This window comes from Diorhabda carinulata, chromosome 4 (genome assembly GCF_026250575.1).
Source record: "Diorhabda carinulata isolate Delta chromosome 4, icDioCari1.1, whole genome shotgun sequence".
Classification (NCBI taxonomy): domain Eukaryota; kingdom Metazoa; phylum Arthropoda; class Insecta; order Coleoptera; family Chrysomelidae; genus Diorhabda; species Diorhabda carinulata.
Window position 1 is genome coordinate 27,694,952 of NC_079463.1, and position 25,622 is coordinate 27,720,573.

The 25,622-nt window shown below is 33.2% G+C and overlaps 1 protein-coding gene across 1 annotated transcript in view; it reads left to right on the forward strand.

Annotated features, from left to right (window-relative positions):
- Window positions 1-9,108, forward strand: part of LOC130893039 (uncharacterized) — a 155,322-nt gene extending 146,214 nt beyond the window's left edge. Inside the window, exon 5 of the mRNA XM_057798805.1 lies at window positions 8,908-9,108. Coding sequence (XP_057654788.1) covers window positions 8,908-9,108 — 201 coding nt within the window. The remainder of the gene's footprint in view (window positions 1-8,907) is intronic.
- Window positions 9,109-25,622: the final 16,514 nt, after the last annotated feature.

A 25,622-nucleotide genomic window follows, 5' to 3' on the forward strand; every position in this document is an offset into this window, starting at 1 on the left:
TCATTCTAATTTAATCTTCATTGTCTGCACTTTTAAGTTTCCCATATCAGTTAAAGATTCTGACAAATAGATATTGAATATTGCTCTACTCTATAAAAATGAGTTTTTTGGTTACTAAAAACCCACTGACAAGAAGCTGGAATTGGAAAAAGTGCTATCATTGCAAATGTCCTAGTTATTGGAAAATCCCAAAAGGCGCCATATCTGAAAGACAAATAAAAAATAGAGGTCCCATTTGAATATCTACACCTGACAAGATTTAATTTTTTATTAGATTTATAAAACAATGGTGTGATGATGTTATCATTTTCTCCATGACTAGTGATAAGATTCTATTATTTTGCGAAGTAGGTCTGTAATTACTTATTTTGAAATTACCAATTCCAAATAGTGATCGATTAAATAAAGCTCCATTCACGAATCAAAAGTGTATAAATACTGCTTTTTTAGTAAGATAGTTCTTCACCATCTTCTGACTGGTGTTAATAATATTTTAGGGTCTAAATTTATATTCCATCCAACGATTCCGAATCAAATATAAAATATCTTACGACACTCAACGCCATAACTTTGCTAAAATTGAAATAAAGTTTGTGTACGTAGCCGTATAAAATATAAATCCCAAAAATCCAACTCTCTCTCTCTCTCTCTCTCTCCAAGCACAAGAAACCCACATCACAAGTCTGTCACATATTTAATAAATTACTAATCCTCGCTCTGGCAACTCCGCGAGTCATTTCTCTCCTTCAGCCAGAGACAGACGCTTGTCGCCAGGAAACTTTTTATTCGGACGAAAACTACAAGATTCTTCTTCACGTTCACTTCTTACTCATGTAGCAGTGGCGTAACGGGACAAGAAAAGTATTTTTCATATATTGAAAATGAGGAAAAAAGTATGTGAATATCGTTTCTTAAATCAAATTATTTATTGAAGTATATGGATTACATTGTATTAATTAAATTTTCATATTTTTTTCCAAAACAGGTTGACTTGTAGTTGTATACCAAACGAAGAGGTGGTAAAGTACTTATTTAGATTTACTATATTTATTACAGTTTATAGATAGTTTTTTTACTTAAATATCACTTTTCGCTATACATTATTTTTTCCAACGTGATTGCTGAAATAGAAATGATGGTCAGGGTTATGTAGATTCAGAAATTTGTTAACTTGATCAGACCTAGTTCATATTTCATAGTTGTGACAATAGACGATGATCAATCGTTGCGCAAATACACCAAAAACTATCAAAAGATGATGTCCTTGGAAAAGCCAAACGGGCGTCTAGCCTGGAACCTTTTAACAGTCGTATTTTGCGCCAGTTAAGCATTTGGCCCATATATAACTGCCTAAACTGAACTTATACCAGTTACTTCCATCCATCTCCGTAGAGGCTGTCTTATATAGATAAGCAGGCTAAAATTACATGCTCCTGCTAAGCCATTCGATAGCTCCTTTATTTAGTATTGTGGGCTTGAAGTGTATCATCCACAGCTCTCTGTTATATATTCCTTTTTATTGACAGTCACAGTCCTTATTCAATTACTGACCAAAAAATGATAAACCTACACCAACTGCGAGCAAGTTTTCTCGTGGCCAGTTGCTCCAGCCTGTAATATTTTGTTATTTGCTCATTTTGTTAATTACTTATAACGTATTATATATAACATAGCTTTCTCGCCGAAAAATCAAAAATAGTTTGCGAATTTGAGAAGTTCCCTTGATAAAATGATTCACCATGGCTTTTGCTTTATTCAACACAGTAACATTAATAAAAGGACATTTTTGACACATCATTTGTAACTTTAAAGTCTCCCCGGTGGAAAGCCCTCACTTAGAAATTAGTATCCAGCTCCACGTTGGGTGCCAATTTGTAAACTTATTGCCGCGTCCACACCGAAGTCGATTGGCAAAACTACTCGGTACGTCTACACTGAAATAAAAATTTTTTGCGTCAATATCGATAGTCAGATGAAAAATACAGTTGTAAAATATTATTGACCCAAAATTTATAAAAGAAGCTAGAGGTATTTTAAAAACACTTGCCATATCTCTTGTGTTTCTTGTTGCATTTAGTTTATTTTGATATAAACAGTTGTTTTTATAAATTTCAGTGGTTTCTGTTCTAAAACTCTGATCATTTTGTTCCTTTTTAATTTCTTGGCTGAAATGGCTTCGCATGTTTCTTAATATTGTAACTATCTCCCCAATACGACTAAATACAAATTATTCACAAATTTATTTGAACTGAAAATTTTGTTATGTATATATTGCATTACACCCCTTTGTGGGTGAGGTCGCAGCTTAAAGTCCTCGAAGACATCTCTTGTTGCCGAAAATAAATAAAAAAACTCAGATCGGTACGAGGTATACGGATGAAATATTATGAATGATTAGAAGATGGATTAGCACGATGAAGAAAGATGTGGACTCCCGTCTTTGGTTACTGATTAACTGGTTTACGGAATAGAAAAGAAGCCTAACGAAACCGTAAATTAAGAATTAGTGCTCTTCCTATGGAATTTCTGCAAATCTCCATGTCACTAATTCATGAAAAACTGGAATTTTCTCAGGTTGGGTGAACTACTGAACAACATAAAAAACAACGGATAGGCCGTGCACTTCAGTTCTGACACGCTATAATGATTTTCTTTCTTGGATAGTACGATAGTAAGATTAAACTTTGGTATCTTACGATAGTCAAGAATCTAAACAACAGACAATGGAATGGAGGCATATCTCATACAATGGTTAAGCCCAAGCAAAGACCATATATCATTATATCCCTTTCATGTATACCGCTAAAGCTTTTTGAACACATAATCGTAGAGCAGATGTAAGCTAAAATAGAACCAGCTTTGTAAGAGACGCAGAAGTACACAAGATTATATGAACCAAACCAGAATACATTGAATTCCTAGACAAGGGAAAAATCCTACGAACAAAAATATGGAAGAACCTGCAGAAAAGAAATGCTAGCAGCAAATTGATCAAATCCACTAAATGCCTATACAAAGAAAATATTCATAGCTTTCATGAATGAACAAATTAGAAATGCAAAAAAATAAACCACTTCATAATGAATTCCGACAACTAGAATGCTTTAATTTATCGGAATGCGCCTTTGCAGATAATATAATGATCATAGCAGAAAATCAGAAGGATCTACAAGAAAATTATTCACAAATATTCACACAAAACGAAATGAAAATGAAAAAAAAAGTTGGTAGTGGCGAATGTAAAAGAAAAAATTAAACTCAGGGTCGAAGAGGAACTTATAGAATAAGTAAGTAGCATTAAATACCCACGAATTATTTTAGAAGAAACGGGAAGGCAGGATTTAGAATTATATTACAAAATGGAAGTGTTTAAAACGATTTATAGTCTAATTTCCCCAAATGGGTACGATTATTGCATGTTGACAGAGATAGACAAGAGATGAAATACCATAGAAGAGTAAAAAGAGTAACTAGAAACGATAGACTCAGAAACTAGCATATAAGAGAAGATATACAACCCATACAACAATTCATAGAAAGAAGACGAATCGTGAGGCCACCTACAAAGGATGGATAATACAGAGCTAGTTGAGAAAAGTTAAAATTCCAGGAAGAAGGAAAAAGGGAAGAGCTCGAGTAACATGGGATAACAGGCTAGGAGAAATCTTAAAAAAGGAGGAAAGGTCATGGGTCAAAGCGAAAAATTTGGCGCAAGATAGAAAAGATTGGAAACTATTTATAAGAAATTTACTAAATAGTAAAATTAACAGCCCTACTCCTATAAGGTAAAAAGGGAACATATTATATATATGCTTATATAATATGATAAGATTCTGTTAAAAAATTCTAGAGATAAACTACCAAGAATTCATACTATCTATTGAAAATCCATCGAAATATTATTGAAATGCATTAAAACATAAATTGTAGTTTTTATTTCAGTTCAAGCGATCAAAGTTCACCTAAAGTATAAATTATAGTTTAATAAAATTGAAGCTTACTTTGAATGATACAAAAACCCTAATTATTTTATCTATCAAATAATTTTGTCCATGTATAACTTGAATTTACTCCATGAGTGGTATTTAAAGATGGTTTGATAATATATCGGAAAATAAAGTGTTCGTGTACTGCACTGGTTTACGTTCTCGTCTTTCCAGTTACCCAACCCCTCTCAACCAACGTCCTAAAGGAGCTTATCCCGACAAGATCCATCTCTCATGATTCATGCTTTTTAGGCCTTACCGGACCTTTCTCATCCTCTTAGACGAACCCTCCCATCTCCCGTTTGGCCTCTTTCCTGCGTCCTGTGAGAAATCCTTTGTCCTTTCTCGAGCTCTCCTCTCTATCTGCCTGCCAGCCGTACGGTCAACATTTATTAACGACCCTTTTGCTTTTCCAAACTACCGCCATACCCATACTATGACCTGGAGGTCGGTTTGGGATGTTATCTAGACCCTTTTCTATCCTAGCTTGTTGCCCATCACAGTGGAAAAGGGTATCAAAAGAACAACGAATTCTCTCAAGATTTTTTTGTGGATATTGGAAATGTACGTATGTATGTATCAGTTTCATTTTGGTTTTTATGAAATAATTGCATAAAAATGAAATTTTTGATATGATATACTGATATTTATATTTCTCAATACAACTTTCGTGTTTTTAACCGCATAAAATCTCAAATCATCAATATACTAGAAGGAATTTTGAATTATAAATTTGTTTCATCAATCGTAATATGACTATTAGTTAAATCCAACACAAGTACGAAACAATAAACATAAACAAAACTAAACAAAAAAAAGAGCTACATTTATTTGAATTATTTTTCCATATAATTCCCTTGTTTTATTATACATTGTTCGCGTTGTGGTAATTTTTAGATACCAAACATGTGAGAATCACATGAGGATAAGTCTGGACAGTAATGTTCATTTCCATCACCTCGCGAATGTGTTAGTCTCGTCCTTTGCATTAATACTAAAGGTGAAATCCAAGAAACTGCACTGGTAATGCGTTCATAGTTAGAGGTCTAGATAAGAAATCGACCACAGTGGTTCCTCCTTCTTTCTCTCCACACATCCATAAATGATGCTTTCATTAGAGGTATAATCATGCATGTTACATATGACAATTTTATACAAAATAGCTTTCCCTTCTTCTCCATAATGAGTTCGAAGCAACTGAGAAATGCGAACTTGTGCAGTTTTTCGATTAAAATTCAGCAACTTTGGAACCCAAAGAGATTTTTCTAAAACTCAATTGATATCTGAAGATTGCTTGGCCACTTACATAGCTGACACCAAGTTTGAACATTATGAGGGTTGGGTGGTGAGGTTAGAAGCAATATGTCCTAAAATAGTCACGCGATCGGATAAGCTAAGGCATCTTCAGCCCTCTTTAAGACCAAAAAGCTATATATTTCGCAACAGCTTCTAATCCTCTAAAAGGCCCGGATTCGTCCATTTTTGGAATATTGTTCGCACATTTGGAGCTGGGCTCCCAAGCATACCTTCATGATGCTAAACTCAATACCGAAGAGAGCAAATCAACTTATGAGCGATCCAGAGTTGAACAGAAATTTTGGTAGGTTAGAGCATAGAAAAAAGGTCGCTGACCTGAATCTGTTCTACCGATACTTTCGAGCATAATCTCACCTAGACTTACTCGATAGGACCACGTGGCTCAAGAATACTGGGTTCGCCTGCAGACGCCCAGAACATTAATTTATCGGGACTTCTTCCTTTGGAGTATGTCTTTCCTGAAAACTAAAACTGACAGAAAATCAAGACCAATATCCAGGGGCATCCTTACACGGCAATTACCACTTGAATTACTCGAGTGCAATAGGGTTTATCCTCTTGTACTTGCTTTTACATAAGAAAAAGAAGCGTTGATGCCGTTCGATGAGGTCACAAACATTTCCAATGTTTTCATAAGATGCTGCTTAATATATGTCGGCCAACGTGGCTTTCCGACTCTAGGTATCCTCACCTAACGACTGTAAATGCTCAAAAACACACAAATATCTTTTCTCACTCTCATCCACTAAAAGCTCGTTAATTGTTAATTGGCCCCTTATCGACTTATAAGATAAACGATGTATTCTAGACCTCCTTAAAGTAACTGGGCCTTCAGCTTTGCGAACAATAAATACAAGGACGATACCAGATTAGGGCTATATAATGGGTGTTCAGTCTCTGTGAAGCCTATCGTCGGTGATGCAGGTTTTCTGCGGTTTTTTTGTAACCTGGTGAACCAGTCCCCAGCCAAATGGCGAGGGTAGGGAATAATGCAGCCGTAGCTGTATCCGCTTTCCCTCCAATTACCTGCTTTCCTATTAAAAATAAACAAAACAAAAGAAAAAAATTAAAGAAAAAACAAAAATAGAACAAAAAAACTAAAAAAATAAACAAGAAAAAATTACAGATTATAACCTCAAACTGGAAAGCTGTAGAGATTGTGACGGAAAGTATATTGGACAGTCTAAGAGATCCGTTATTGTCCGGTTTAAAGAGCACATAGCTTATTTTAAATATGGACGGACCGGAAAATCAGGTATTGCCGATCACGCTGCCAGTCACAATCATGACATAAATATTAATAATGTAAAATTTTTAAAAAATGTATCCAATAATAAATTGTTGGAAGCATTCAAATTGTTAGATGTAAGAGTAGCTTAAATAGAGAAAAAGGGCCAATTCTATAGTTTAGTAGTCAAAGAATGAATCTGAAGGAGTTTTTCCCGTTGGTATTGATTTTCGCGCGAGAAGGTTCATTGGTGCGAAAAATTTAGTATAAGTCAAGTTATTAGATTTTAGTTTACCTTTAGTTTCTGAAGACGATAACTTCTTTATCGAAACGCGCGTCAGACAGTGTAATTGTGAGTGTTGGTGTAGTGGTGGTGTAAACAGTGTATTCAGTATGTCATGTATATCAACGGTTCCAGAAATTCCAAGTTAACATAACATGGCAGACAATTAAAATGCTGATATTGTGGGGTATCGCAATGATAGGATAATTTGGAGAGGTAAGAAACGAAATAGTATTTAAACAGAAACATTGAAGTAAGATAGCACTTAATAAATGCCTTATTAGCCTAGAACGAAAAAATGATTTTATCTATGAAATGAATTATGCTAAATATTAGATTACAACGTACACTCCGCATCTTAAGCCTATGAACTTCTGACCACACCTAATAGTAGGAGGCAGCATTGAGGAAGTAGGATGAAAAATGATTCTTAAAGATTTTAAGGTAGTATCGTTAAGAGGAGTGTCAAGAAATATTGGCGTAAATATTGGATTGAATCAAGATAACTAAAAAACGCATTAACTTTAATTTACTAACGTTCAAGTTTTGTTTTTTGAAACAACGGCGTGGGGAATAGAAAAATAAAATAAAATAATTATTTAATTTGTTACAGTTATTTTCGCATAAAGGTGTGGTGTGAAGTAGAAAGAACGTTACTTTCTACTATGTTCCAGAAAACGTCCTACTGTATCGCAGTATAATTTGTCCCCTATGATATTCATGTAAATAATGTGAATACGCATTCAGGATCGTTATTAACTATAAATATCTCAGAAATCTAAGTGAATATTTCTCAGAGACAAACATACAGTCGAATATATGGGTTCCATCGTAACAATGTGCATCCAAAATAATTGGGTCTACCTATTCGTCCGCTATAATTGAAGAAAAATTATCGAATCATAATACTATTTATTGCTGAATTCGTCATATTCACCTGATCTGATTCCAAACTAACTGAAGAAAATAGCTCAGCGAAGTGATTTCAAAAAAATAAAGAATTTATGGCATACACAAACGCTTATTTTGAGAAACTGGGCAATGTTATTTTTTTAAGTTTTTAGAAATATTCGAAACTCGCTGGACTAATTTTAAGTTTGAAAAATCACCAATCTGTTAAAGCTTTGTCGTAAATCGATGTCAGGGGAAAATAACGTAGAGGAATTGAAATTATAGTTATAATCAATGTGTTGTTCATTCTATTTCTATTACATTTTGGTTAAATAATTTTTTTAAAAATCAGTTGAATTTGTTTCTGTGTGAACCGATTTTTTTTCTATCTATCTCACAAGAAATCTCACAAGTGGGGTTAAATTATAGTTAATTATGTCACATTTTATTTTATATCGAACATAATTTGGAAGAACCATTTTACCGACTAGTTCGTTATATCAACATGGTCACATAACGTTTCTCGCCACTCTTTCTAATAACAATCGCTCACCACCCCCATACGCCACACTCAAAACCCTACAATTCCTTCCACTTAAGGGTGCACATCTACGGCGCTAACGTTAGCGCAGTGTTATTGGTGTTACATTTATAACATAGGCGACGATACCGTTTTTTACTTAATAATTCGTTTTTTTTACGAATGCTATGAAATATTCCACTTTTCTCATTACTAAGAATTTCTCACGCCATGAGAAATATCGGCCATTGTGACCAGAAATAATTCCTGTTATGACAACTAGGATCAACCACGAATTGATACATTTGAAATTGATATGGTACGTTTTTCATCTTGACATATTGTTGTCAGTTTTCCAAGAAGGAGCCGTTTCATTGTTGTGTTCTATAATGGAAGAATTCAGAGATTGTAAATACATCTCCAGAAATTATCCAAAAAGCATTTCTTGTGAATTTTTATGGAAAAGGGTTATCAAGAACATTGAAACCATGAATATTCCAGTCCCAGCACTCGATTACTAGGAATACCCTAATTATTAAAAACTTGTTACATCAAAATATGCAAAAATCGGACAAATATGTTCCAAAAAACTCAAAAACCATAACTACTGAAAAAAATCGAGAATTTGTCAAAGCTGAATATGGTATGGTTTAATATTCTGCGCTTTTGGTTCTAATTTTAGGCTCCAATAGCTTTACAGAGGCATAATTTTATGATAACAACAATGAAATTACCCGATGCTAAGATTAAAGTTCATAGAAATTTCAGGAGAATTCTACCATATTTACAAAAAATATATAATGCTTCGAAGACGCACGGTTTCGCAAACTACGAAAATGACAAATGGCAAAACAGGCCAATTTCCGATCCCACGAAGAAATAAGACAATTTTTGGCCAAAATATGTATTTTCAATTCAGTCATAGGCGTTTACGTATGCGGTAACATCTTCGTCTGAAGAAAATATGTGCAAGTGGCTGGTCAACCAATTTGAAATGAAATTTGCGGGAGTGAAGTATGATTAGGTGTGAAGCACTTTCTTCTTCTTCAAATACGGACGCCCCTATTACTGTTAATATTTTACCTTTTCGAAGATAATTGATGACTATCCCAAAAAAACGGCCGATGGAAACGTCTCTGTCAGAGCTGATACACTCTACTATCTTGAATATTTTTTTCCATTCTGAAGTGAAGTGGGAAACCTAGGTTTGGTCTACAATTATGCATACACGCAAATATCCAACTCATTCAGCTTAAATCACCTCAACAAGGTATGGGAAATTGAATACTCTTATGGTCCAAAGTGAGCAAACGTCAGTATATAGCAAATATTTTTCTTTGGCGTACCGATAGCCTCTCCTATATCTCTAACCTTAATCCGATGGATATCGCCGAATACAGCCACGTTAAAATTCAATGGCACAAAATTACATAGTGTTAACTCCTCTTTCATTTTTGTATGCGGATTACCTTCCAAAATCATATATTTGTAAGCTTGATACTCACTTTAATAATTGTCCATCAGAAACCAAAAGTCCAAAATGGCTGAAATTTGAGTGGGAATCTCCTGACGCAAGCGTACATATATTTATCATCTCATATCAATAAGTACAGACATCTTCAGAATAATCTCGGGAACTTCTCAAACATTCCCTGAACTATGCATAGTGATTCTGAACCTCGTGTCAAAAACTCAAAAGTAACGCATTCATCGAATACAGTGTACGACACGTTGGAAAATGACGTATTTCCGTTTCCTTCGATTTGAAGAACAAACTTCTATACTCGCGAGGAATACCTATGTAATTTTGTTCATTTGGACAGTATACTTACTATTTCTCATCAGAAGGTCTTGATTCACATTGAGATTGAAATATGGTAGTTGTTTTCATTGTAATGGAAAAATATATTTTTTTAAATTGCTACATACATGAGTATCGAAAAACCATTCTGACAAAGATTTTACACAGCGTGTTTTTTTAGATTCCACTCCATCGATAGATTTTTCAGAAAAACGATTTTAATTGTTTAATAGTTATTCTAGATGAAATTATGGTTTGAGAAATGAATTGAACTCTAACTTATTTTCAGTGCATTAAATATGAAATAAGCCAATAGAAATGAACATAGACACGACGTATAACTAAGCAATTATATATTTGGCGAGCAGCTTAATCACTTCGGTTTCTCCAGAAGTCAGAAAATGTCTTAAAATCGCAATGAATCGATTTGGATTAGCTTCAAAATTAGAAATAAACAATGAAATTAGATCTTAACTCGCCAGAAAATGAAAAACTGCATTTTGGAGCAGCTTTAGGCAACAAATACCACTCCATTATTTTTTACTCCTTTCTTGTTTAATATGTTTTCGAAGCTCTTGTGATATTACAACTGATTATTTCTATTTATTTAGAACGATCTGTTATTGCCTAATTATTGATTAAGTACTGTAATTATTAGATGCTATTTTTTTCGAATAGTTTAACCGTTTTCCACCAATCTTATATTTCTTGCTAATTATTTTTTTACATTTCGTTTTTCACCACTATTGGTATTTATCATTATCGTAATAATATTTTGGTTCTTCCTAATATTTTGCCTTGGCGCCACCTCTGACTTCAGTTGTCGAAGTGAAACTTCCCTTTAACTAACCAAGAGAGTGTATTTAGGACAGACAAGTGGGTGGCGTAGGGTTGAAAAAAAGAATTGGGGTAGGGGCTTTACGTTGTCGGCGATTTTACTGAAGCCCAACGTATGAAAAGCGTAAGTAAACTAAAGAAAAATCTAATTTATATTTTAGTATTATTCTATGAAGTTGGTTACTCTCTGAGGCCAAAATTATTTTTTTAGTGATAATGGAGAAAATATATTGAGGATACAGCTTATGGGAAGCTTCTTTATTATTGATATCACGAAAAAAAGTTAGTCTCCTCCGAAAAGTTGTTGTTGACTTTAAAATTTTCTTGGAACATCGTCAATACTTTTTTTAGTTATATACTGAATGATTATTGAATACATTTTTCCAAATATTAATATTAATTGGATTGGAATTGATTTCTGATTCAGTTGGGTACTCAGAAATTCATCCATCATACCGTATGAAGGATAATTTATCAGATTAAGAGAACCTACTTCGTATGTTGAGCGAAAAGTCCTAGATATCTCTCTCTCCTTGATTTCAGAGTGTTCTCTCAAGCTTCTCCCTATGAGAAAACCACGGAGGGGAGCGCTTTGATGTTTCCTCTTGGAGGTGCTTTGTTGTATAACAGTGGCCAGGAATCAACTCGATGATCAACCTCTTTCCAGTTGGATGAGACTGGTACTTTCAATAATCCTCTGAAGAGAACGTTGGTATGTCGCATACCTGTTACCAAAATATGTTTTTCAACGGGATATAAACCTTTTATGTTATCAATAAGAGCTAAAAAGTTTACCGCAATAATAAATCATTTATATAATTGACGGTACGAGATTTGTTTATGAACAATACATGTCTGTATGAATATAAAAATATTCAATCTACAGACGACAACAAAGAAGGAAATGGTACTTTGGGAGGTCTTGGTCGAAAGTAGTCGTATTATAATAAGTACAACTTAAGATGTATTCCACCTAAGTATATTCCCAGTGACATGTACTATATGGTTTCATTCTCTTTTGACATTTCTGAATGACATGGTAAAAATAGTTATAACCACTTTAAATCGTCTTCCCCAGATTATTTTGGTGTATTTATATGAAACTAATGATTGGGGTCGTTATGAAACTTTTCTTCCGATTTTTAAAATGGTTTTCTCTCACGTCTAAAATAACATTAACATCTATATTCCTACATAGGATTACATGAATCGTATCTGAATTCGAGTTAGAAGGAGGGAGGTCACAAATCAGAAACAGTAAAGATAAATGACCTTAGTTTCGAAGTAGTCAACATTTTTAAGTACTTAGGAACAATGATAATCAACAAAAATGTTACAATGTACAAGATAAGACAAAAAATTTATACCTTAATTGAGCGTAGATTAAGTATGAAATAATAACCAGTGAGAGAAGAGACCGAGCAACTATATTAAGAGTCTGCAGGACTACGATTAAACCAGTAGTCGCATACATAGCGGAAATTAAAAAGGACGATTAACAACTAAGGATATATGAAAAGAAAGATTATTAGAAAAGTGAAAGTGGAACAGTGAAAATTCAAAATAATGGGTATCGAGGACTTATGAACTATGAAATTAAGAATCTAATAGAAAATGTGGATACAGTAAACACAATTGAATCATAAATATTAAGTGCGAAAACGATTAAGATAAAGAACATTACGAAATGAAGACCGAACAATAAAAACTGTTAGGAAGACTAAAGATTAGATAGTAATATCAGATATGTAAAGTCCGGGATTGGAAAAGATAGATGCAGAACAAAAATAATGAAGAACAACGTCGGGGCTGCGAAAACAATAAATAAGTAATGATGAAACGTGGGTCAATAGAGACCAATTTAGGCTACTATAGTTCAAAATACAGCCTATATGAATTAGATGAAAAATTATTATGAAACTCTCCCCTTTCCAATTGCTACCACATTCCATAAAATTTACTCTATCTACTTAGGAATTGGGATGAAAATAAATCTGTTTCGAGGCTTAATAAGTAACAAAAAAATATACTTGTTGATAAAACTTAATTTAAGTTCTATATGTCTACTAATGAAGATAACTCCCTAAACTTGTATGTCTTCATTACTGTGATAAATAAAAACAGAAGTAGTGTAAAATTAAACGTATTAAATGATTAACCAAAATCATAATCATCGATACATCATCGAAATTAAATACGTGTATCTATAATATTATTTCATAAGTAAATAATTATTTAACCCCGTACACTCACTAATTGTTCATTGAAGGGGAGATATGCATTCAGAATACCGCAGGATAATTATCAACCGAAACCCTCGCCAGTAGAGAAAGGGTGTATATACAAGCACTGGGGGTTGTGCGTTCACCTGGTCAAGCAAGGCATATCCCTGAGCTAAGGGATACATATTAAGCCCTACTGGGGTTTCAGTACAAGGCAGTAGTACTTACCCTTCGTTAGCTATTGCGGACGACGGTCCTACTAATCAATCCATGCTAACACCCCTCCCACACCCCGATACAACCCTCGGCCAATTTATTTCTAGTCACCCACCCACGATAGGGTATCTTATATACAGGGCCGTATGCCATAGATGTATTCAAGATATTGGTTGATATAATGGAAATGATTTTTTCTATTTTTGGTGTGAATATCATAAAAAATGTTTAGATTTTCTTTTAGAACCATATAATTACAATTTATAAACACAAACGTGAATGCCTCAAACATACGAGATCATGACTATTATAATTTGGATAATGAAACTCTGCAGTTATAGAAATGTAAGTCAAAAATTAATTTTGAAAATGAAACAAAGTTTAAAAATGAGTAAAATCATTGGAAAAATAGCAAATACAGCACCATTAAACTTATTACCCAGTAAATCAAGAAAACTATATGAAATTCGTTATAATAGTTTTAAAGAGTGGCGCTTCGATAAAAAAGCTGTACATCTTACAGAAAAGATATTAAATCCTCATCAATTTGGTCTGAGTACTCACTGGTGAGAGCTTGCCTTTCTACAAAAGAAGATATTAATATTAAAAATTACAAAAAACTAATAGTATTTATGAAGCAGATCTCTGCAACATTTCCGTGAAAAGAGTCAAAAGTATTTAATAGGGGAGATATTTATCAATATCTAAAAGAAGCTCCATATTCTCAGTATTTGATGAAAAAAGTCAGTAATTATTGTTTAGCCTTTGTAAGACATTTTAAAATTACTTGTTGTAGGTCGCTGCGATATTTGGCATCGCAGGGACATGTCGTAGAGATGAGCTTCAAAAATTGAGAATTGAAGATATAGAAGAAGTAGGATCAATATTAATTGGAAATTGGAAGATTTGTCATTAAAAATGAGGTTGAAAAAGGATTAAAATTGATCGATATATAACGTAAATTCACGAAATTACGTCACAGTAATATTCTACATAAACGTTTTTTTATCAATTACCGAAATGAAAAGTGCATTGTCCAAGATATTGGTGTATACACGTTTGGAGAATCCTGAGCTATACACGGGTCACTGCTTCAGGAGATCATCCGCAACACTTCTTGCAGATACTGGAGTAGATATTCTAGAGCTCAAACGACACGGCGGATGGAGTCACAAATCAACGAGAAGAATTAAAAAATAATTCACTAAAACATATTAATATTGAAAATTCCAAAAATTGTACATTTACTTTTAACATTTAAGGTACAAATAATATTAAAGTTAAATTAAGTTAAATAAGTTTTATTCATAAAATGAAATATAATATTTTGTAACTTCTATACCCAGTATTTCGTTTTTATTTCAAATTAATTACCAATTCGTAAAAGGCCGACCTTTGGAATATTAGTCATAACAATTATTTCTACTGATTAGCATGAATATTGTGTTAACGTATTAGTCACTTGATGGAAGACCTCTACTGGTTCTACTTTATATTTGATCAACTAATAGTATCTATAAATAAATAACATGAGTTATAATATTTCACTATAATAAATGAGGCAAAATTCTTGGTACCGAATATGAAGATAGCTATGAAGGTCTGTAGAAGGCGTTTGGCCGGAAGGAAACACTCAACACTTTGTTATTGAGGAGAGTAATGTCACTTAAATAATTTGACGCTAACAAATTAAGATCAATTCATATTGTGCAGATGAATTAATTGCATACCTTCAGAAGCAAGACAAGTAGCTAACGCTACTAAACAGAATTTATCGAATTCCGCTACTAAATGTGACTCTCCTTGACATTAGGAAACTACATTTTTCATAACCTGCAAAAATTAGTTATGAAAAGTAGTTACGTGAAAAATATATTCAACTATTTAAGTTTCAGAGAATAATTTTTCAATTTCTGTATAAACTGACAATTATTTCATTATTTAAACTGACAATTAACTCATTATTTCAATTCAATAGTATTTTATGATTTAAAAACATTGAAAAGAACATTTTCTGGGTGAATATTCTCATGAACTTCTTCTTCTTCTTCCTGCTGTGTATAGGCATCATTGCCTTTTTTTCTTCACGTCATTACCTCTGCTTAGTCACCTGGGAGGTTGTCACTCCATCTTTTCCTAGGTCTTCCAAGGCTTCTTTGTCCTGCTGGTGATTTGTCCCTTGATATTTTCACAATTCGTTCTTCCATCATGCGGTCAATGTGCTCATTCCATTTTATCTTTCTATCCAGTACCCAGTCATTGATGTTATCTATCCCGTATGTTCGTCTTATGTTTTCACTCCTTTCTCTCTATCCATTAGTGTTCTTCCTGCTATTCTTCGAACTATTTTCATTTCTGTAGTCTCCAATATACGTTTCGTTTTAGAGGCCTCAGGTCGGGTCTCTGCTGCATAGGATAATATAGGTCTGATTGCGGTCTTGTATATGCAGGCTTTTGCTTCAGTTCGAATGTATTTCATGAACTTCTTGTCTAATATTAATCTAATCTTAATTTCATTTTAAGCTGTGATATCTAAATGTATGCTAGTGGCTTGGCCCAGAATGTTTTCTGAAATTCTTCTTTTACTTTCTAATGGACTCGGCTACACTGTTAAATTTCCATCCTCCGTGTTGCTTTATTTTCAGAATGTCCGCTCCTGAGTCTGCTAGAAGAGACGCTTACGAGCGTCTGATACAACGTCCTGTGTATCCTTTAACATTGGGTAGGTCTAGGTACTGAGCAATCTTTGCTTGTGATTTTTCAATGGTATTCATGACCACGGGTTGTATACCACATTTTCCATTATAATAGCGCACACAAAATCTGTCGTGCAGGAGGTCTAATATTTCTATACTACTGAGGAGCTCAACATGATGGACATCAGCAATATTTCCAAAAGTGACTACAAGTGTATTTTGCTTTATGGAATTGTAATTTTGAAAAGGTGCCTTCCATCAAATACGTCTCTACTACGTTTGCTATCTAAGGAAGAGATTTATTTAATAATAATTTATGAACATATCGTAAATCAAGTCGTACTTTTGCAATTTGAAATATTTCGTCTTTTTAAAACCTTTTCACATTCTCCTTCGTCAAAATCTCCGATTTCTTTGTTCTTTGCTTCCATAGTAACAATACTTCAAACCTTGGATCAAGCGTAGTAACTGGTTTCACGTTACTTGAACTTCCTAGCTGGTGGCTATGGCGCTTATTGGAGTTTTGTGGACAACTTGTTAGTATGTCCTTGACTGTTAGTGGTATTTTTCAGTACCGACATTTGGGTAGATCAGAAGCGGCCATAAATGTCCGTGAATCAGTCGAATATGCTCGATGCGCAGACTGCGTACAACAACTGGATATTTACGACTCATGGGAGGTAGGTTTCTGAAGTCGATGAACCGTTGAATTTCATGTAGCTTAGTGTTGCAGTTTGCCTAGTGGTTTCCCATCGGTAGCGTCTTATGCTAGTATCATCATTGTGGATTTGTATCGAGTCGATGTGGAGGTTAACCGTCGAAGCTTCTTTTGCAGCGTAATCTGCAAGTTAATTCCCATGTATGTCAGTGTGAGACGATAACCAGATTAAAATAATGAAAACACCAGAGCTTGCAAGACGGTCAATGGAGTCATGAGTATTCTAAATGATAGGGTGTACTGGATATATTTGTCTAATGGAGTTTATTGAGTGAGCGAGTCGGTGCATATAGTTGATTGTTTGTTGTCAGAGGATAGGCAGTTCAAGGCTTAGAGGATTGCATATAATTCTCTTGTGTGAACACTAGTATAAGATGGTAGACGATATCGTTTGATTATTTGATGTAATGCTACGGCACAACCCAAACCGATCTCAGATTTAGGTATACAGTATACAAAATATTATCATAGTGAGTGGAATTGATAAAAAATAGTAATTAAAACTAATTTTGTTAATAACAAGTTCGCTAAAATTATTTATTGTTACATTCGTACATAAAGTGTAGTTATCAACTTGCGTTGAAGGTCACTTTTGCAAACTTCATCTGCATTAATTTTAACTTCATTACCGTTAGTTATATAATATACTATTTTTTCACTACTCTTGTTCGTAATTAATAACTTATCTGTTAAGTGAAAATTGTTTTTCCGACTAGATGTATTGGAAATATTTTTATTGCGTTTTTAGGAAAATAATTGAGGCTACAAGATCATTCTAACGTATGTGACATGAGTTTTCAGAGACCTCATTACCAAAATAACAAAATTTCTCTTGAAACTTGCTCAACTATAATTAGACTATGTATTGACCAGATTGCACTTTTTTTCTTGTTTGGTCTCAAATTTCAAAGTCTTAGGCTAATTAATGCATTGTACCGTCATCGATTTCTTTTTTTTGTTGAGTAAATTATTGGTTGTCTATTTGTTTCAATAATTGTTATACAATTTCTAATATCAACATAAAACGTATATGGGTGATTCCGTTCTAACTGTGATTTTTTGTATTCAAAATTTCAAGATTTTAAAATTTAACTTTTCTAACTTTTTTATGCATATTATTCATCTATTTTACTGTAAAAATAAAACTCTAAGAGGAATTTACTACAACTTCAAAGTATCACGAGCAAGACACAAATGTCGGATTTTGAGTTCCACGGTACTGACTCATTTATCCACGGTACTGACATGGTAACTTAAGATATTAAACAACAAGTGCATCAATTTTCCTCAGTTTGATCATAAACATTAGAATTTATAAGGTAATTAGTTTAAATCATTTGTTACGACAAAAAAAATTAATAATTTATCGGTAAATTCTAGGAATGGACATGACACGGTACTGACATGGTAACTTAAGATATTAAACAACAAGTGCATCAATTTTCCTCAGTTTGATCATAAACATTAGAATTTATAAGGTAATTAGTTTAAATCATTTGTTACGACAAAAAAAATTAATAATTTATCGGTAAATTCTAGGAATGGACATGACACGGTACTGACATTCAAGTGATGTAGTATAAGTTTTCTTTAAGTGGCAAGTTATATTGTATAAAAATAATGTTTAAATATCTTAAGAATTATTCAATTAACACAAAATTTTTATTAATTGATTATTAATTAATGACTAGTACAAAAAAACAATACAGGACATTGAATATCACAGTTAGAACGGAATCACCCATATAACATTTAAAAAGTCCGTTACTGTTCTTGTAAAGTTTCAACTCGTCTATTCCGCATAACGTAGTGAATGCGAGTGTCCCTTATAACAAACAGACTATCACCAAGATAGAAATGAAAGTATTTAGCGAAGGAAAACGGTATAAACAAGGGGAATAGAAATAGGCTACAAAGAAAAATGGGGAGAGTTGAGAGTGGACGAAAGTGTTGATTGTAAAAATAGTCTACTTTTTACTATTTGAATGGTACACGGCACATCGATGACACGTGACAAGACAGGACTCTAACGTTCCAGTTCAATTATCTCGTTCTATCTCGAGACACGCCATCACTCGTTTCAATCTAATTGTAACCATACGGGATTGTTAAAATGCTATAAGTTGATGAAATTGGAAGACAAAAAGAGAAGATATTTTATAGAAATAAAATAGATACACTGAAGAATTAGGCGTATAAGTCTAGTCCAGTAATAAATAGAATGTTCTCCATATATTTGTGTATCAATATATTGTGTATCATTTAGTGAATTTGAGATTATCATATTGAAATTAAAGAATGATACAACAATGTAATCCAAATATTAAAAGTATTAAAATCACATGAATTTAATGAATTTCAAATTCCTTTTTAAACTATAAGGAAAATTCCAGGTATTGAAATATAATATAATACGGCCCTGTAAAATGTTCACCAAATAAATAGCCATAAATTCACGACTTTTGGATCTTATCGAACTTTATAAAGGTTTCGGTAGTAGAAGCACTTTCTTAGATTGTGAAAAATAGTATTCGTACCTAATGGAATTAATAGATTTTTCAAACAAATAAAATCCGTTGATATATTCTTTCAAATTCAAAAAAATACGACCAATCACCAAAATATTTCCACCAAAGATATTAATTTATAAAACATAAAAAGTCTTTTTTAATTTTCTATGATACTCAATTGGCTACCCAGTTAGTTTAGCCCTACGTATTGTGTTCTCTTTTAGTTTCACTAGATAATAATTATCACGCCAGAATAGAAAAATATAATGAAAGTATACGATACTTTGATTCGTTTTTCAATGTCAGCGATTACTATTTTATTTGAATTATTTTTGTTTAATCTTCTTGTTTTGACTTAGAACCAATTTGCATTGTTAACAGGAGTTCTTGACGCTTTGTAAATTTGTACTCATCTCACGATAATTCTTGCATATGAATTCCAAGCGCAAATACAGCTCTCTTGACCCAAAAACCTTTCAGCAGCAGAACTTTTCAGCTACGCCATAAAATCCTGCCGTCCCGGGGTCGTTCGCTACTGCTGCTGTCATTAGTGAAAAAAACTTGCGGCAAGAAACACAAACTTTTCTCGGAATACAAAAAAAACTCCGTTGAGTTCCGCCTCACAGCGAGAGAGTTTGAGCTTTTCTCGTGATGTCCAAGGAGGTGGAGTCGCTGACGTAAAATTTTTTACTTCTCCCTATTTCTTTTCCTGTTAACTTTTGTTATTGAAGTTGTACATGGGCGTTTCCAAGAACGGTTAATTTCAGAATTATATTCATGAGAAGAATGAAAAAATTATCCCTTGAAATTATTGAAACAGGAAGAAAGCAAGTTAGTTAAGTCATAGTATGAAAAGTAAAACAAATCTCTGGATTGAAATATATATACAGTGTGTTCATAAAGTAACGTGACATGCTTATATTACGTTTAAGATTTCGTTTTTTTATATGGTAGTTCTATATATGGAAAACAAAATTATTAACAAAGTATTCTTTGAATTCAGCGGCGTCTCATTGTTGAAATAACTAAGTTGTATTATAATAGACAATGTTATGATAGAATTTTCATATTTCTATTCTTTAAAAATAGATAAATAAGACTTTCCTGAAATTACTTTGCAGAACATGAAAAAAAATTATTTCTTTGTCTCCACTTGCTTTGGTCATGTCATCCAATGAGTGAAGTGAACTAAAAGCTTTGCCCACCCTCTAGGTAGTTTGATACACAATAAATACGATCGATTTTGATATTTATATTCCAAAGAAAATATATAAATAAGAATATAATTATAAAAAAATTGTACTCTATAAATGTGACATATTTAAATTTTTGATTCAACGATGTAACCCCATTTAGCTTTTATTATTTCGGTGTACAATTTTAGAATTATCTGTAACAAATTCAACAAATAATTGTCGTTTATTCGATTCTATTAATTTTCCGGGATATTCCAAATATGTGAAGTGGAAGTAGGACACTGCTTTCTATTTCCCTGTCCAATTTGTCCTACAACAACTCAATCGGGTTGAGGTCTGGCCACTGTGACAGCCAAATTATTACTTTCAGTACATTCTTCCTTTTCAATTCTTTCAAATATCCTTTACACAACATCAAAAAATGCTTCGTATCGTTGTGATGCTCTCTAAAACGTACTACATTTTACTATATTATTCTTTTATAACCTTTCTTTAGAATTCCATCAATTGTGACTAGGTCTTCAGTCTCCCTTCTTCGGAAACACTCCTAAGCTATCACCAAGCCACCATCATATTTTACAGTCATTACAGTCAGGTATTACACATGGATTCTTCACTGGCACCCTTCAAAAAGGTCAGCTTCTCGCAATCTTCTTTTCACTATAGAAGTACTTAAAAGGGCAGATCCTAGATTTATTGGTCTGAGCTATATCTCTAGGCCCGTGAGTCGTCGATCACGTTTACCGATAAATACAATACATTTATCTTCGGCGGATTTTCGAGGCCGTCCTGAATGGTTTCTATCGCCAGAGTTTCTGGTTGATGCATATTTTTTCAGTTTTCAGTCGACGGTATGTCAAGGTATTTTTAATTCCGCATCAATGCTACGGTTATCTACGGTTGCCTAGACTATAAAAACTTGTGATCGATGCACGAGTTTTAACAGAGAGTCCCTTGGTTTTACCTAAAATTTACAAGTCTGAATTGACGAAAAAGATAACAGTGATTCTCATACGCACGCACGTCGCAAAAAGTTGTCTTGGTTCAAAAATACAACATAGATGTATTTCTCTATATGTTTTAAGGCCAACTGGCGAAAAGCATATTGCTTTGTAGTTTTCGCACAATAGATCGCCCTTTTTCATGTAGTGGTATCAATTGATTTTCTTCTCAGTCTCTCAGTATTTCATCTGTGTTCTATGCTAAATTAAATAAATTTAATATCCATCCCTTCCTAAATATTTTATTATATTCTCTTCTTTGTTGTCTACTCCAAACGCTCTCTATTTTGATTTTCCTTATCACTTCATCCACTTCCTTTTCGGTGATTTTCTTCTCTTGTTTTTCTATAGTAAAATCATCCTCCTTCATCGAATTCATTTTCTCTTGTCAAGTTTCTAATTGCGTGGCTGAATATTTCTTTCCATGTCTCTAATATGTCTTCCAAAAATATCTAAAATAATTCAAGCAAATTAGAAGTATGGCTAAAGAAATGTAAAATAACGAATTTATTAACACTAAGAAGAGACCAGTGCCTTCCAGTCACAATGAATAACTTCCAGCTTACACAAGTAGAGAGGATGAAATTCCCTGAGCATACATCTAGAAAAAAAAACGAGCTAACGTGGATAGCAAATATATTCAACAAGAGAAAACAACTGGGACTTAGACTCCAAGATATTTACTGGGTACTTGCTATCATTACCGAATATAGAGTCCACGTGGTTTTATGACATACAGTTATGGAAATATACCTCCCAATCGAATTTAGCAATCATACAAAGAATTTAAAATGAAGTTTTGAGAATATCAGTCGATGCACCAATGTAAATGTCTAATTCTATTATAGAAAGAAACCTCCACATTGCCACAATTAAAAATGCAGTACAACGCTTCAGAGAGATATATAGAAAGAAAATTGAATCACGTTCAAATGTGCTCTCAAGTAAGTTATTTAACACGACATGTGAAGTGTGTCGTCTAAAACTTTCCAGACCGATAGATCTTTTGACTACGTTTAATTGAGTATTTTTCTGTGTTGAAATAGAATATCCACTTATTGTTTACAAATGTTTGTGATTTCCACACAGTTAACAAAAAAAGTAGTGAAGATGAACTATTGTGTACAAATAAGACAATCAGCTATTCTTATAATACATTATTTATTGCCTGAAAAATCCAAAAACAAATATAAAGGTGTAGACAAAAAGATTCAAAACTGGTTTAGCACCTTTTAAATAGGTTCAACTAGTTCAACTAAATCTTTATCCATGTAATCGAACGGTTAGACATGAGATATTTTGATTGCCAATCAGAGAAATATCCAGATAGAAAAACATAAATTTTTAACGCCAAAACAACGTGATAACTTTTCAAACGAAGCTCCTAATAACTAAGTTGGAATTTCATACTGAACACACTGTTCACATTGCCACTACACCAACACTCACAATTATACTGTCTGATGCACGTTTCGATAACCAAGTTGTCATCTCCAGTTCACCTTCAATCTTTGAAAATAACTGTGTTCAGTAGGACACTACTGATGGTGAATAGTTTCCGAGTAGTATATCCCACAATAATTCAATAATTTTCAACATCTTGTAAATTACATAACTCATTTCAGGTTGCTACAATGATGGACAATATGGTTGCTTGCCCTGCAGCAGACTTGTACTCTTTGTAAATTACAGATTCAAAAGATCGTAGGTCTATTTTTGTTGTATCTAAGACAAAAACAAAAATTATCACAAAATTCACTGTTAAGAAAAAATAGCTAAACATAGTTCAGAAATACTTTCGTCCTATCGATATGTCGCAAAGGATATTACTTTTCACTAGACTTTATTCTATATACAGGGCATTATTTTCATCGTGATAACATAATAGAACTGGTTATGAACTTCAACGATTTAGGAACTATAAGATCAAGTAATAAAAACATCTATGAGTAAGCACGTATACAAGCTAACAAGGCCGCCAGTATCTCCGGAAGATTGCGCGACATTATATAGCGCAACAAATTAATGTCCACCTTAATCAAAGTATATACAAAACAGTTATACGAACCATATTAACCTATTAAGCGATAGCGGATAGAAGCAGGATCAAACAATTTCTCCGAACAACAGAGATTAAAGCTATTGAGTAATTATCTGGGACAGAAAACGCAGTTCCAGCATTAGACATGTCTACGATCAGATAAAAAATGTAGTGAAATGGGTACGGTGAAAAGGACTAGAGTGGAAGGCACATGTTGACGGAATAGGGAAAGGTCGGTTTAAACAAGCATTCAAGGTGAAACCAATTATCAGAAGAGGAGCAGGCAGATCTCCAATGAGAAGGACTGAAGAAATTGGAGAATACAGTCCAAGCCCTAAAAAAGTGTAAGAACAAAAGTTATGACCTAGATTACCGTTCGATTAATAAATTAGAAAAATTGAGCTTAGAGATGGTCAGGAGAAGGTTAAAAGAATTGGGTTCAAATACAAAATGTCTCTTCGATTTTTTCAAAATCGACCAATGGTAAAGTTTCCTATTTACTGATGATACTAATCCAAGATGGAAGAATTCACGTGTATAACAGATTTGGCGAAGTAAGTATTAGGTAGCAGCGGTATATTGCTTTGGGTGCTGGGTTCTTGGGATAAACGCACTAAACACGTAGACTCCTCACTCACAGTATACTGCATGATAATCAACTTCAAATTCGACCATTAGATCAAATGGAATAGATAGAATATAAATCTTATAGATGTGGACTGAGATGAGTTAAACCCTGTGAAAAAAAAACTTCTCTCACAAATCTCTGAGAGCAGGAGAAGATTGCGTTTTAATTCGAATTTAATGCAATTCTTCAAACATGAATTTAAAATATGCGTAGTACGAGGGTTACTCGATGTAAATCAATATCAATATAATCGTCTTGATTTAAAGTCTCTTCTAATTTAAAATTAGTTTTTTTTTATTTTTCAAAGACAGATAAAATTTTGATAAACAGATCTTATAATCAATTGAGAAACAAAACAGAAACTATACATCAAAACACAAAACATTTCTCCTTACCATATGTAAAAGGACTTTCGCAATAAATGTCGAATTATTTGAATAAATATGATATTAGTATAAGTCATAAAGGATATGGTACATTATCCAAATATTTCACTAAACTAAAATGTAAAATCCAAAAATACAAGAATTAATATTATATATCAAGTACCTTGTAATCGTTGTGACGCTGTCTACACAGGACAGTCATCTCAGTATTTAGAAAATAGACTAAGAGGTCATTATTTCCATAAAAAAAACTGCATTAACCAACGACGAAATATCAAAAAAAGACCTTAATAATTTAAGTAAAACTTTTAGTTTTATTTTGTAATAAATTTTAATACATCTCTACGAATAATTTAACTTATTGCTGCTACATATTCGAGATGTAAGAACTAAAGAAAACTTCATTTTTCTTATTAAAACAAATGTCTATTTTGATTTTATTTTTATTTTGATATTCATGATGTAGGTGATCTATTGATTAATATAAATAAGCAAATTGCCAGTCCCAAGTCATATTTTGATAAAGACTAATAGGTCGAAACGTCAAATTTTTATCTGACTTGAGAAGAAACCTGAAATCTAGACGATTTAGAAACATATAAGTGATTCATTCGAACTGTCACTAAATATTTGTTTTTGAGAGGCAATAAGCCTATGCCATCAGCATTCACGACCGTAAGATTTAAATAATTCAAAGGTGGCTGTATAAGTTTGAGCAATAAGGGGCGATCAAAAACTGGGACAAACGATATAATCGAAAAAGCTCATCAAATGATACCGGACTACAATCAGATTAAGGCTAAAGAGATAGAAGATACTAATGGCATATGAAAGAAACGAAATTTTCATATACAAACTGAAGAGTTATGCATGCGTAAACTATTCGCGTGTGGAGTGCCACCTTTACTCACTTTTGACCGAAAGCGCATTCGAATGAACATTTCCCAAGCTTCAATATCGCGCTTTAAAGTTCTTGCATCGATTCATAATCGTATTGTAACCTAGACCCACTACTACACTCCTGTAGCAAATGAGGATGATGAACGAAGTTGCTCCGAAAACGCCAAGGACACAGTTTCATCGACAGGAAAAGTGATAGCGACTGTTGTAGTCATGGGATTATGTTCATCGTAAAAATAGTAAAG